Genomic DNA, 14750 nt, shown 5'->3' on the forward strand with positions numbered 1-14750 from the left:
TGCCCATATTAACTTTTTCCAGCAAGGTGTTTTCCTTTTCCCATTCTTCCCTTTGTCTGAGGGGAACAAACATTGCTGCTCTAATGCTGGGCTTACACCGTGCGGTTTTAGGCCCATTTTGAGACTATTTTTGAGTGATCGGACCGATTTTGGCCTTCATCGTGCATCGTGTAGTATACGTGGGGTAACGAGAAGTGATTAACACCTCACGACCAGCTCCCGATCATCAATCGCTCGTGAGGTTCTCACGAATTTGCGTGTCATCCTTGCGCAGGGGCCATGCTAATCTTCTCTGTATCGTTCCAATTTTAGTATATGTGCTACCGAAGTAACACAGTGAGGTTCTCACCACAGCCGCTCACACTGCTCGCGCGCAAACACGTAAACGCCGTGAAAAAGACGGAGCAGCACGGCTGTGCAGCGTGTGATCTGGACACAAGCCATGGAGGCACAACTTGTAGAACTTTGGAAAGCTCATCCGAGCCTTTTCGATGTGGCATCACAAAATTATCACGACCACAACAACCGTGAAAACAGTTGGATTTACACTGCTGCTCATTCACAGCTGCCTGATCAATGTTTTTCATTAGCAATTTAGCAAAGTTGATGGTGGTGGTGTGTCTGTGTGAGTGAAAGACAGAGAGAGAGAGTGACAGATTTTCTGTTATAACCTTCATGTTATGGAGGCACAGTGTGAGCACTCAGGTCGCATCAGAGCATCGGGCGGTATAGCGTGAGAGTACATCGTGACCTATGAACTTCTAACCCCTGCGAGTCAATCGTGCAGTTTGAGCAGGAGCTGAATAACGTGACTGAAAAAATCGCACAGTGTTTGCCCAGCTTTAGGTGTACTGTCGTCCGAGACTTGCACCGCAGAGTCGGCGTTTGTTTCCCTGTTGGCCATGCTTCTTGTTGTGGTCATCTGTTGTCTTCCGGTATTTTCTCCGTAAGCGACCTTTCCTCGACCAATGAGATGAGCGGTAATCTGAATTGTCATAAGTGTGCTGTCAGCTCATTGGTCACAAAGCAGGAGAGGGGCTGGGAATTATGTTTTCAAACAAAGCGTTAATTCCATTAAAAGTTATAGACTACTTTTGATTCTCACTGTATTACGGGACAAAGTGCGTCCCTTATTAGCTCAATACGGGACGTGTACTTTTGTTTCGAAATACGGGACGATTCCGTATTTTAAGGGACGGTTGGCAACCCTACTCACAAGCGGAGAATGTTTGCTAGCGCTGTCTGTAGAAAACGCCGTTTTTACCGTTGTAAACACCACTGTTTTGTTCAGAAAAAAACATTGCGTGTATTTTTTATCATAACTCTGGTTTTACATTGCCCATCGACACAATTCAAAAACTGGTATATAGTTTGAAGTCCGCACTTTCGACCCAGCTTGAAATGGAGACTCTGTGTCGTCTTAAATTGGTCATGTGATTTTGACGCGCCGGCGCGTCCGTCGACCCCAGAGGGTTAAGACACTTCAAAAGTGGTTTCACTATTCAGACATGAAAGCCAAGTCCATCCTTTATATACAGACTATTCCATACATAGAAATCTATGCAACGTCCGTGTCCATGCAGTTCAAAAATAAGTATTTTTTCCTCATTTTGAGCCTCTATTGCATATTTTTTATTACAATTTATATTAGTTATTTTATTTTTTTCAGTTGTTTGCATGTCATAAACACTGCTGAGGGAGAGTTTGCATGTTTGCTCTCAGACAGTTTCTACCACAAACCTGAGAAAAGTGATGGAAGAGTAGCAGGAACTGATGAGGACATTGTTCTTTTCACAACAAAAGCAAAATTAAAGGTCTCACAAAGCTCAATCACCGTCATCTGCTTTCTTGTAATCGTGCCTTTTGTCTTTTTTCTTTTTTTTTTTGTCTTTGAGGACATTCTCTTTACTGAGTTGTCATGTTATTTCTCCATAAGCATGCAGGCAGCTGCATGAAGAAGCAATGATTCTGGCATGTTTGCAAACTCTTTTTGCTATATTCCAAAGATGTGCAAGAACTTTGCTGTATTTCTTGTAGCCCGAAGAGAGGAGTGCAGCTAGTGTACAAGTAGCCTTTCCTGTTTATTTTTAGTATCCAGTGTGATATGTACAAGCTTGTGGTGACCCTTGAGTTCACACATCTGGAGAGGATGGCAGAGCAGCTGGCGAGACTCTGTTCAGTGTCAGTGGTTATTGACAGACAGCGAGACAGGATCGAAGAGACACCCATTTTTTAGCCCAGCTGCAGGCAGATTTTAATCTTTCCCAGAATTATATCTTGTAAATTTTTGTGCTGATTATACACTGCTGTTTTTTCGCTGTTTGTGAAATATGTCACTTTTGTTGTTGTCACCTCGCACCATCTCATGCCACCCTTCTCAATGACAGCTGCTTTCCACATGCAGTCAGGTTACTTCAAGGCTGATCGAGCAATATAATCCTCATCTTCTTTTTAGGTCTGTGATGCGTTCTCTTTGTTTTAAGGCAAAAAGTGCCAGATCACGCGAATTTTATTGAACTTCTTACACACATGACTGTAAAGCCGAACTTGACATTGATGAGGCCATGACATTTCCTTCTTCTGCACCAGGAGGCTGACATTTTTGGTTTTTAATGGCGTGTCTCCATTGCTGTTACATGGATGGACATGTGGCACAGCCCACGCTGTTTACTTACCTAGTGACACGTCTTAATTGCCACCGGTGTCTGGCCTGTGTGGTGCTAAACTCAGAGGGTTTACACAGAAAGAGTTTTTACCGGATAACCATCGGGTTGTTACTGAAAGCTTGAAAACATTCTGCAAGCAAAAATAGAACTGGATTTTGGACACAACGATAGCACCCACCCTCCTGGTGCCAAAGCCAAGAAAGCTTTCTATCATCCAGGCTTGCTTTCACATTGAGCAGCACACTGCAAATGAAACAAGAAAAAAAAAAGAGCGAAAAACAACCTTGTTTACAGTTGGTGGTGCCCTGTGAATAGTTTATAATGGTGCTTTCTGAGGAAAAATGCTTTTTGAGCTGAAAGGAAATGAAAAGTAACACATTGTTAGAAAGCGTACTTCTTCTGTACTTGTATAGATACTGCAAAAGTAAGATAACAGCCCGTGTTATGGTCTTTTTCTCTTTTGAGAACCCTTATTGTGTGCAACTTGTTCGGTGAAGTGTAGATTTTTAAAACTACTTTGTTAAACCCAAATAATACAAATACCTAAGATTTTTTTTGTGTGCCACTCGCACAACACGTCAGTGTGGGCACATTGGTGTGGGAGGAAGTGCACAGGAGAATAAAAGGCAATTTAGCTCAACATTTAAATTTGGTTGTCCCCCAGTGAGATAAGTGAGGATGTTCAAGATAACAACACCAAGGGCTCATTAATGTCACTTCAAACATTTCAGAGGAGGCACTTTTCTCCAAGCCTAGCATTGTCCTGTCTCACGGAGACTTAAAAACACACACACACACACACACACACACACACACACACACACACACACACACACACACAAATGATCCCAGAAACATGCACACGCACGCTGCAGCAGCCTGATATGCCTCACCAACTGGCCCCTGCAAATGTCACGTTGAAGCCATGTCAGTTTACTGATAGGGAGTCGGACTGAGTAAATGAATCAAACGTTTCCTACAGTTACGTTTGCATAGGCTAAAGATTACCTAAATTAAAACAAGTCTGTAGCAGAAACGTAATCTTTAAAATCCTTCTACTTCTTAGCGATTAAACAGCCACAGTAAAAAAAATAATAAAAGACTCTCAAAATATCCCCACAGCCTAGTCCAAGAGGCGAGGCTCGCGTCAACAAAAAGCAGCTTAAAGCACTTCTCAGCGCAGTGCTTATCTTTCAAACCTCGGACCTGCTGAAAGTTCGGGAGAGCGTGAGATGAAATGCAAGTCTAAGATTTAAACTGTGTGTATAGTCCAGATTTACAGAATTACAACACCGGCTCCCCGAGTGTCCTTGTTCTATTCTTCTCTTACATGTCGGTGTCTTGTTCAGGTAAAACCACCATTAAAAACCCCTTGAAGAGCACATCTGTGGTTCTTGGAAAATCGCAGAAGCTGGAAAGAAGATCATTCATTTGTAAGATGAGGATGCTGTAGAGACGCTGCGGAGGTTTCCAGATGATTCTGGTTGCCAGCGAGAGACTGTGACCTCAATAAATGGCTTAAAAGAGCATGGGAGTCTAGCCAAACAAGACATTCATTTATATCCATTCAGTATGACGCAACACTTTGTTCTATTTGCCAACATGATACCTTCACTTAGGTTCTGGGAACAAAAGAGTGAGCAGAAACAAACCGCCTGCCAGCGTTCTCAGGTGCATTTCCCCCCCTTTTGCTCTCTTTGCTCATGTTGAAGCAACAAATGCTGCTGAACCTTCAGTTCAATGCCATTTTTGTGCTCTCTTAAACGTTTCTATGTAAAATGGTTTCTGTGAGTTTGTTCTTTTCCCCTGAGGATGTCAGGAAAGTACAGATGTTGCAGCGCTCAGTTCTGATGGTTTTAGCAGTGAAAGCTGTTTCTCGCAGACCGGGGGCGTTTGTCTTTGACATTGTGACATGAAGTCTCTAATTTGACTGCGTGCTCATGCACCCTGCAAGAAGAAAACAGCCTGAGCTAGTGCTCAACTGCCCCATGGCTTGGGTGACCTCTGCTTATGTATGGACCTTCAGTCCTAATTGTGTCTGGAGGAATTTTCTCATCTTAAGACACGCTTAAGTTAAGCCCAGAGAGCTTCCTGGCTTAGGAAAACACAACTCAGTGTGGCAATCATTTTAATCAAAGCCATGCTATCATACCAATCAGAGAGGATATTCTGGAGGCAAAGAAGCCTATCACAGCCTTACCGTATCATCACAGTGGGTGATAGTCCCAGGTAGAACCTTTTGGTTTAGGCTAAATGGTGCTGCCTGGGTAGGAACCGAGAAACACGGCACCCACTGGCTCGCTAGGCATTCATTAGCTCCTCCTAAGTAAAGCTCCTTCAAGCAACCATAAACTTAAATTCGAAACTTCTTAACCTAGAGGCAGTTTTGTTGCCCGTGTCAAAGGCGACTTTTGTAATATCAAAGTGGCTCTTCAGAAAAGAAAGCAAAAAGAAAACAGGGTATTGGTTTTTACAGTTTGGGCCTCGAAGCTATTTTCTTGTCCGTGACACTTGTGTCACAGCAGAGGCTAATTTGCCCTGGATTACTTCGCGACGCTGATCTAAGCTTTGTCATGATACGTTCTAACACCCGTCACCCTGTCTGTTTTTTCTTTCCCGCCATATCTCAGCGTCTCCACACCCATTAGAGGAAGAAACGCATCCCTCCTTTGATTGTGAAACACAATCATCTCCTGTTTCATTTGGCATTTAACACAGCTGTGATTCCCCCTACTTTCCCCCACAGTGATCGTCTCTGCATTGATTGCCTCTCGCTGCGCTTGCGTGGCTCTCTTGTGTCTAACATTTGGAAGAATAAAGGCTGGTTTCGCCGAAAAGGGAGAGATCAGAACGGCTTATCAAAAAGTAGATGAGCTGAGTGATATTAACCACATAATATGTGAGGAAATGCAAAAGAAATCGAACTTTTAATGAAAAACCATGGACATTAAAATGAAAAGCAACAGCAGTAAATGCTTCCTACATGTAGCTATTTAAAATTTGTTTAAAATCACTATTTTTTAACATTTTAGCAGTCGTTGCATGCATGAATTAATGAAATAAAGCTTTACGAGCAAGCACTTTAACCGCTACGTGGTAAAATTGTACAACTATCTATTAACAGTTTAGCTGTTTTTAAGGACACACAATAGGAAATACAGTGTGTGCAGTGCTGAAACTACTCTTCCTGTGTTCAGACATTAAGATTCAATATCAAATTTACATTTTATACACTAACATTAAATATGATGAGCTGATATGATATGCGACACGATACATTTTGTGACACTGGCGGCCTTTCAAGCATCAAAATCTCATTGTGGCATCCAGTTTATGACAAATTATCATTTCTTGTGACAACATATGATTCGTCAGTCACTGATGCACAACACTGTATAATACAAAGAGCATGAGAAAGAAAAAAAATCGCAACATAAATCCAAACAGCACATTTACAAACACTGTAGTCACCACGACTGTGGGATTTTCAGACTTAAATTTTAAATGACAGCTCAAAAATGATGGCAAAGCTTCTGCACTGTCAGAGTTGTTACCGTATCTTAATATGACACATGGCAGTGACTGACACCGTTACGTTGCTCGTGTCCATCAGAATAGAAGCATAGGCACCCTGTATACAATGGCATGTGGGCATGACAGTTAACCGACAGCCACAAATCCACAGCTATTATTACCGTATTAATGCTGATCTTAAATATCTAGCTGTGGATCAGTGGCTGTGGGTAACATTAACCTTACTCCACATCAGAAAGTGATCGTCTGCTGGCTGTGACCTTTCACCCCTCGTCCCGTCCAGTCTTCAGTCGGCATAGAGAATAAACCCTGAGAAGGTGCTGTACTTGTTGCTGTTGCCCCCATGAGCCTTTCCCCCATCCAGCTTTATGAAAACTTCATCACCTGCATCCAGATGAAGTATGACACTGTTGCCGGCATAGTCATAACTCTGGTCCTGGTCCTGGGCAATGGCGCTGGCCCTGACCTGGAATATGACACACACACGCACAGAACCGAGGAAAGAGGAAGTGAAGAAATATAAATGCTTAAGAATGTTTTAGTAATTTTAATTGAATGTCATAAGTTCTAACTAATAAAATCCCTTAAGATGACATGACTAAAGTTGATGAAGGTATTGAAAAAAATGCTTTTATTTTTTAAATATCAAATGACTTCCTGTTTTATAGCCTGGCATGTTACTGCTCTGATTATGTTTATATTTATATGTGGACTTTTTTTTAATAGAAGAGGGGGTTTTTTGAGACTGACTTGGGTAAGCTTTATCCCTGTGGTGAATATCTTGTTCTTCTCTTATGACTCAGCTGAGAGGGTCAGGGTTGAGTCAGCCTGCCTCTGAGGAAGGATGGCAGTGCGTACTATCCCTTTGTCTTGAGTTCTTCTCTTGCATCCACCTTTTTCTGAGTGGTGCACTGAAAATGTCATGTTTTCCCGAACATAAGTGTCACTGGGTGAAGAGAGGTAATTACTGCGATATAGAGCAACACACCCAAATCTCGTTGCATGTCTGTGGTTTTAAAAAAAAAAATAGAAACTGCTTGTACACTTAGCCCCTCAAGGACAGATCCCTCCTAAGCTTTAGCTAATGTGTAATGAGCTGGGTTGCCAGATTGGCTGTTACGCTCCAACTTCACCAGACGAGCTAAACAAGTGTAATTCTTGCTTCAACCAGATTGTGGTAGAAAGTTTTAAATTCAGTTAAAGCCATAAGAACATGAAACTGGTGATATTGTATTTTTGAAGTATTTTTACAGTAATAGTCGTTCACAGTGGACATAAATGCCTTCTTTCACTTAGCTTTAAAAAAAGGTGCTTTAGATACATCTAAAGGACAACGGTCACTCTTTTGAGGATGCCAATGTTCACATTTTGGAAAGAGAAGACAGATAGTTTGAAAGAGGAGTCAAAGAAAGTATGTCCACTGTGAATGACCATCTTTCAACAGATCTGTCTGCCATCTATAATCCAGTTTTGAGATCCCTTTCAAAACACCTTAACACCCACTCCTATCCTGGGGCTTTTGACTTCAGTAAATCACATGATAAGGTGGGGCTAGGTTTCAAAATGGGCTCACCCGAAACCTTGGCTGATTGTGACCCACACCTTGGCTTGTGTGATTAGGTAGAGTAGGGGTCTCCAACTCCAGGCTTCTTCTTGCAGGTTTTAAGAATCACCCTGGGTCAACACACTTCATTACCAGCCTCTGGAGAACTACAAGACATGTTCAGGAGGTAATTTAGCCATTTGAATCAGCTGTGTTGGATCAAGGACACATCTAAAACCTGCAGGACACCGGCCCTCGAGGCCTGGAGTTGGAGACCCCTGAGGTAGAGGATAAATAGGGGGTCCATGACCCTCTTGGGGACACTCCCATAGGGCTTAAAATCTGGGACTCTCCACCAACTGCTCTTAGAACTGAAGAAGCTTCTCTGATGAGAAGTGAAACATCTTCAAGAAAATTTAAAGCAGTCCAGACGCTTTTCTTTCCAAGCTCCTTAAACTACGATGACCTGGACGACTGAGAACCTTCCCAGACTGATAAACATGCCCCTGCTCCAACTTTTTAAAAACCTGTTTCTGATATCAAAGGTCAAACAAGGATAAATGTTTTTATGCTTTTTTTGGAACCAGAGTTGTATGTCTTGTGGCTGTGGGACTCTGAAAAATGTTGAGCGACAGCATGACAGCATGATGATGGATTTCTGATACATGTGAGCAATGCAGCATAAATTCTCTTGGCTTCCACCCTCTGCTACACTGTAGCAGCAGCACGGTGTCTACAACTGACTGGCATTTTATTTTACAGCAGCTTATTACCATATCTCATGTTAAATATAATGGATAAAAGAAAGTGCCTCCTTTTTGCCTAATAAGTAGCAGGTAGTACTAAATAATTCGTTAATTGTTAATTTCTGTCATTGACTTTTTGTTTTTAATTCCACAGTGATATACCAAATGTCCTATTGAGCCCCAGCTCAATGAGCAATCATATTTTAGTGTCGTTGATGGCAGGAATAGCTTCTCTGTCTTCAAACTGGTTCACATAGGTTGTTTTACAGCTGCTTTAATCAAATCCATGTTTATATGATTACTGTTGTTCTCTTGAAACAGAGTACACCACATACAGACTTTGACTGGCTGTGTGGTGAGCGTGGTGCAGCCATAAGCATAGACATTTATAGAATTCATGTACATAAGCAGGTTAGGGTTTATCTGAGTATATAAAATGTGTTAAATGTTAAATTTCTGTCTCTTTTCCAATCACCACTAAAGAAAGCAGATATGAAGGAGTAGAAGCCCTTCACTGCAGTATTTGTGAAACTTAAAATATCTGTTTGCATCTGTTTGCACTGAAACTGTGGTTACAGTATGTTCATCAGGTGTGGTTTTGTTGTCTCGGGTTCTTTTTTCCTTGTGAAAAAAACACCTTTTCTGGTTATAATACAAACCATTATAGCCACAAAAGGTTTTTATTGTGGTGTAGTTTGTATTCATCTGAAAGTGCATTTGATGTCCTGCATCAAAAGTATGGAAACAAATCTGAATCTACACTTCTTTTAAAGAATCGATACTAAAATTGATGTTGTGGTGAAGTATGTTGTGATGTAGATGTACTTGTGTTATTGCATCCACCTTAAGTGCAGCCTGCTGCAGTCTGGATGTGGTGTTGGCAGTAAAGTTTTAAGGTTCAGATGTGCAAGGTGTCATCACCCAGGGGCCTTAAAGATATTACAAAATTAGCCATGAATATAGCAAATATCATCACTGGATACTGAAACGCATTCGCCTGACGGGCTGTCTGATAACGTTTACCAGCACATCATTGCATCCATGAAGTTTGTTGTATTTCAAAGGGCACCAGCTTTGAACTAGCCACTACCCCGGGCTGTGTTTTGAAGTGTGCAGAGTGGAGATAGTGCTGTCCTCCTTCCACTCACTTCAGCTTGTACATCATTGGATGTGTAATAATCACAGATACACAATCTGGCAACATGCCACTATGTGTTGTCATTATACTGGACTGTAACACCAGACTAAATCAGAGCTAAATCACTATACACATGAATGCTCGACTACTCAATTTAGTCTGCCAGCATACTGGTAACACTCTTCCTTGAGTATTTTGATGTGCGTTCATCCCAGTAATAATACTTTTCTTTTACAAATTTTACCTTTACACATTTTTAAATTATTAGTTGGGGCTTTAAACACAAGGTGATAAATTCAAAGGCATACCCACCAGGCCATTTTTGATCAGGTCAGCCCACATGCTAGTGCCGTCTCCTCCCCTCATCAGCACATTGTAGATGAAAAAGTAGGTGCCAGGGATCTTACAGGTGAATTTGCCCGTCGCGCCTTCATAGTTACCACCAATGTTAGTCACCACGTCGTCAAAGCGCAGTATATCATAACCTTCTTGAGGGCTTCGTAGTCCTGCATAAAATGCCACCCGAGGAGTGGTATTGTATGTAGTTGTACTAACTGCCCCTTTACCCCCTAAACCTAGGATCCCTGTCCGTACAATGTCCCCAGCATCTCCGGGTGGTCCTTTAGGTCCTGGTGGTCCTGGCTCTCCAGGTGGACCCGGGGGTCCGGGCTTGCCGGGACGTCCTGGTTTCCCTTGCGGGCCGTGAGCACTGTACGTGGGCAGCGGTGGACCGATGCTGTGATCACTCAGATCGTCCTCGTTTTCCACCTGTAAGACTGTAGGTGCTGTATCTGTGCCTGTGTGCACACCTTGGCCCGTGGTGCCCGTGCTGGGAAATGGGTCACAAACCATGCGGCAGGTGCCCAGCATCTCGTAGTGGCTCGTGCTGTCATCTATACCACCTGTGCCAACAGAGCTGACCAACACAGGGATGAGGACGACCAGAACCAGGACCAGCATGACCCCCACAGCAGCTGCCACCAGGGTCTTCCGCCCGATGCTCAGCCTGGGAAGGGGCTGCGCTGCCAGCGTGGAACTCTCTGGGGTGGAAATGGTGACTGCGGGGAGTGCGTCCACCTGGCAAAACGCAGATGCAATGAGGATCCCCGATAGTGGAGATGGTGCCCAGAGAGAGCCGGAATAAGTGTGTGACAGAGCTGTGTAGGAGTAAGGGAGAGGGAGAGGAGCAAGGGACCAAAGTGTTCAAGTGAAGAGAGAGACTGAGAGAGTGAGGAGAGAGAGTAAGAGGAGAGGCGGAGGGAGAGAGTGAGACAGCTTGAGAGGGGAAAAAAAGAGAAGAGAGGGGTGGAGAGAGTGAGCCACCATTTGAGTCGGGGCTGGGGAGGGCACTTTCCAACTGGCAGATGTGTAAAGCCAGAGAAGACAGGAAAAAGCTGTGGGATGTATACAGAACAAGAACATATCATCATAAAGAGAAATACGTTTTGCTTGAAAAATTAAAATAAGAAAATTTATGAGTTACCGCTGACATTTCTATCCACCAGGTGTGAAAGTGATATCAAATTATTGGCACAGAGTTTGTGCACAGGTGTTTTTTCTCATTTTAAATCCAGTGCAATCAGTTGGAGCTCTTCCATAATGGACTAATTCCAGGTACCTGTATTCAGTCGACCTTCAGACTAATTTTAAAACATAAGGTTCAGAATCTTGTAAGTAAATAAATTTGTTCTGTTTTAAGATTAGCCTTAAAATTTCTATTAGCTGTAGTGAGTTTTGACTCTTAAATGTAATTACTGAAGCCTAGAGCTTTGGCAGCATCGCTTCAACAGACATAAGTAGAGAAAAATGACATATGTACTTTGACAGCAAAATCATTGCATTGAAGTCTGCATCAGCTCTGACATTAAAAGGAGATCATCCTTTCCCCCCTACTGTGTATGTCTTTGTGATTTGAGCAGCACTCTCCTGATTCTTCTAATAATCCACAGGTCTTTCCCACCAGCTTTGTTTTTCACCTCCTCTGAGGCAATCCAGAGGTGTTCCCTGAGTAGAGATGTAGCTATGCAGGGATGCAATTTCTGAATACTATATCATACTCTGTAATGTTCTTCTAGTTGAATGGACCCTAAAAAACTCCAAAGACTCTTCAGTCCATCAATGCTGGCTGCTTTAATGCAAAGTAGCAGCTCTGCTCTAATCTCCCTCCAGATGTCTCATTCCTTCTCTAAAGCTGAGCACAGTCACCCTACAGGAAAACAGATTTTGGCCATTTCAGGCACAAATGAAAGTGATCTGAATTGTATGTATGGCCACATATACTGTGTGGGGATTTTTGGATCAGTATGTTAGACAGTGCTCTCCAACAGCTTGACAAACGAGGGAAGAATTAGGAAGAATCTGATGTTCATCCCTCCAGTATGGTTCAGTGTCACGGAGAATCAGTGCCAAGCCACATTAAACTAGCTCGGGTGGCACATGATGGCCTAACTCAGACACTTGTTTGGTTATTTGATGCTGTTTTCTTTGTGCATTCTTTGTGTTTTCACCAATTTAAAATTTTTTTTCCAGTTTGCCATTTGATTCACTTTTATTTTAGCTGAGATTTAAATGACTGAGACACCATCACTCTGAGCCCACACAATAACGTAAGTTTATCATCCCGCAAAATTACATTTTACATACTTTAACTTGAGTTTGTAGCATTAATTTACATGAGAACTCGATGTTTTATGGTAAATTAAAAGTATTTCCACGTGAAAGAACAATTAAATTACCAAATGTTATGGTCAAGCATTACTGTAATATAAATAATCAGGCTTAAAAACATCAAAAAATTGCTTTTATTGGTAATATTTTTTCTTTTTTAAACCTTAAGAAAAATTCTGTACAGAATATGCATTTCTAGCTTTACTTTTCTCTACTTTTACCCGTTTTTGTCAATAATTTAAAAAAGATACAGAACTACTAAAAATAAAATCTGTGAAATTACAGTAATGAACAGTAATTATAGCTGTTTTCAATAATTAAAACTGTATTTTGACCAAAACTTAATAGTTTTATCTAAATAAACACTGCATAGGGTGTTAAATTTGCAACTTTGTTTTTATAGTCTTTTATGTGGAATCTTAAATAAAAAGGTAATTTACATTTTATTAGGGCCCGAGCACTGAGAGTGCGAAGGCCCTATTGTATCTGATCCGTTTCTTCTTCTTCTTCTTATTATTATTATCATTATTATTATTATTATTATTCAGGCAAAACAAGGGCCTTTTTGAGGGCCTAAACATGCTCAAAAACTCATGAAATTTGCACACATGCCAGGTCTGGTGAAAAATTTTGTATTTTAATGGTTTTACATATGAGCACTGGGAAATGGCTCTAGAGCGCCACCTATGCCTTGTTAAATGCAGCCCTACGACCACATCGTTTGAGCTACATGTATGAAATCTGGCATACATGTGTATCTTGCCGAGTCGAACAAAAGAGTCTGTGGGCCCATTGACGCAAACCCAACAGGAAGTCCGCAATTTAGAAGTGAAGGTGACATTTTGGCTCTAATTTTGCCATTTCCATGCCTCGAACTTTTTCGAACTCGTTGAGATTTGGTTGTATAAGCTTCATCTTTGGTCAGTGTCAACTACACACCTGGGCCATGTTAAATTGCGGAGCTTTTGAGTTTTCGTGATACGGTGAGGCCGTGGCGCCACAGCGAATTTCGATGACTCGCCATGAAAATCTTATTGCCTCTCATTCAGTCATACATTGTCCGATCTGGACCAAAGAACACACATATGATAAGGCTCCACCCCTGAACATATTTCAACTGCCATGTTTGACATAAGGGCCAGCGCCACCTAGTGGGAACAGGAAATGTCATGTTTTACACTTTGGGGTGCAGTATTGTGATGGGTGACATCTGCAGCCTCAAATTTCTCCAGGAAAGCCTTAAGGAGTTGGTCTTGCGTTACAGTGAAAACTGTGAGTTTTCACGAAAGGGTGTGACCCCGAAAGCATGGCGAACTTTCATGTCTCGCCATGAAGAAACAAATTAGTATAACTCAATGAAATCCAGTCTGATCAGTACCAGACTTTACAGGCATGATGTCAGACCTGCCCTGCACAGATTGATGTGCCCATTGTCAGGAATACACAGAACGCCACCTAGTGGCAACAGGAAATATCATGTCTTTCACTTTGTTGTACTGATTTTCACAGGTTCATCGTGGCCACCTCAAAAGCGGTGAATATCACCATCAGTCCCTCATGATGCTTCAGTGCAAAAATTGTGACTTTAAACTGAACTTTAAATCTGGTGGCAATGCGGTTCACCATGAAAAATGAAGTGGCTTTTGAGGGGCTTGGAAAGTTTATAAAGTCTTGAAATTTGGCCCACACCTCCAATGTGATGAAGGCTTTGTTGTTATGTGATCATTTTCATTGAATAGTGCAAAATGGCTCCACAGCGCCCCCTACAATATTTCAAATCATCAGCCCCTGCTCTGTGTTTTATGTATGAGTCTGAAACCTGGTAAGCTTATAGAAGATGTCAAGATGTACAACAAAGTCTCTTGGAGCAATATCCCAAATCCAACAGGAAGTCAGCCATTTTAAGATTAATGTGTAATTTTGGCGACATTTTCCCCTCTTTTCAAGCCTCATTCTTTGACGAACTCCTCCAAGGGATTTCCTCAGATTGACGCATTCTCCAGTGTGTGGAATCTAAAGACCTTTGTGATGTTAAATTGCGAAGCTTTTTACGTTCAGGGAAACGGGGTGGTCATGGCGGCACGTGGAGTTTCAATCACTCGCCAAAAAGCAGTAATCTGCTGTCACTCAAAAACACAATGTCCAATCTCGCCCAAAGGTCGCAGGGATGATGAGACTCAAGCTCGGAAATGTTAGTTATGCCATTTGTCAGTAATGGTTACAGCGCCACCTAGTGGGAGGACTATAATCACGATTGAATGAGATGAAATGTTAGCTGGTGGTTAAATGCATGAATTCCATCAATGTGACATCAGATTGGACGTATTGGTTTTAGGTGTTGGGCGTGGCTCGACGCGATGGGGTGCGAGGGCCCTCATAACGCTGCTTGCAGCTTTAATTTCATGTTATTTTACCTCACATGTGTTATATGTAACAATATAATATATGTTACATAT

The 14750-nt window shown here is 42.0% G+C and overlaps 1 protein-coding gene and 1 non-coding gene across 2 annotated transcripts; both read right to left on the reverse strand.

Annotated features, from left to right (window-relative positions):
- Positions 1-229: 229 nt before the first annotated feature.
- Positions 230-335, reverse strand: LOC147323458 (U6 spliceosomal RNA). The gene has a single exon (XR_015130855.1). It is a non-coding gene; the product is annotated as a U6 spliceosomal RNA (small nuclear RNA).
- Positions 336-5564: 5229 nt separating this feature from the next.
- On the reverse strand, positions 5565-10877 carry LOC147323459 (C1q-related factor-like). Its single transcript, XM_086303800.1, has 2 exons — positions 9940-10877; positions 5565-6666 (listed from the first exon to the last, which is right to left on the reverse strand). Exons 1-2 carry the CDS (start codon positions 10585-10587, stop codon positions 6487-6489), a joined length of 828 nt encoding a protein of 275 aa, XP_086159926.1. The 5' UTR covers positions 10588-10877; the 3' UTR covers positions 5565-6486.
- Positions 10878-14750: the final 3873 nt, after the last annotated feature.

Source organism: Aulonocara sp. 'chitande type north' Nkhata Bay, linkage group LG8 (assembly GCF_057382095.1).
Source record: "Aulonocara sp. 'chitande type north' Nkhata Bay isolate Kocher_YH1m ecotype deep benthic linkage group LG8, A_spYH_male_GT1.1, whole genome shotgun sequence".
Classification (NCBI taxonomy): Eukaryota; Metazoa; Chordata; class Actinopteri; order Cichliformes; family Cichlidae; genus Aulonocara; species Aulonocara sp. 'chitande type north' Nkhata Bay.

Bases quoted from the DNA above. Each gene is read 5' to 3' on its own strand.
- LOC147323459 (XM_086303800.1), bottom strand. From the start codon at position 10,587: ATGCTGGTCCTGGTTCTGGTCGTCCTCATCCCTGTGTTGGTCAGCTCT. The intron at 6,667-9,939 runs GTGGGTATGCCT...GTCATATTCCAG, and splicing joins ACCTGATCAAAAATGGCCTG to GTCAGGGCCAGCGCCATTGC.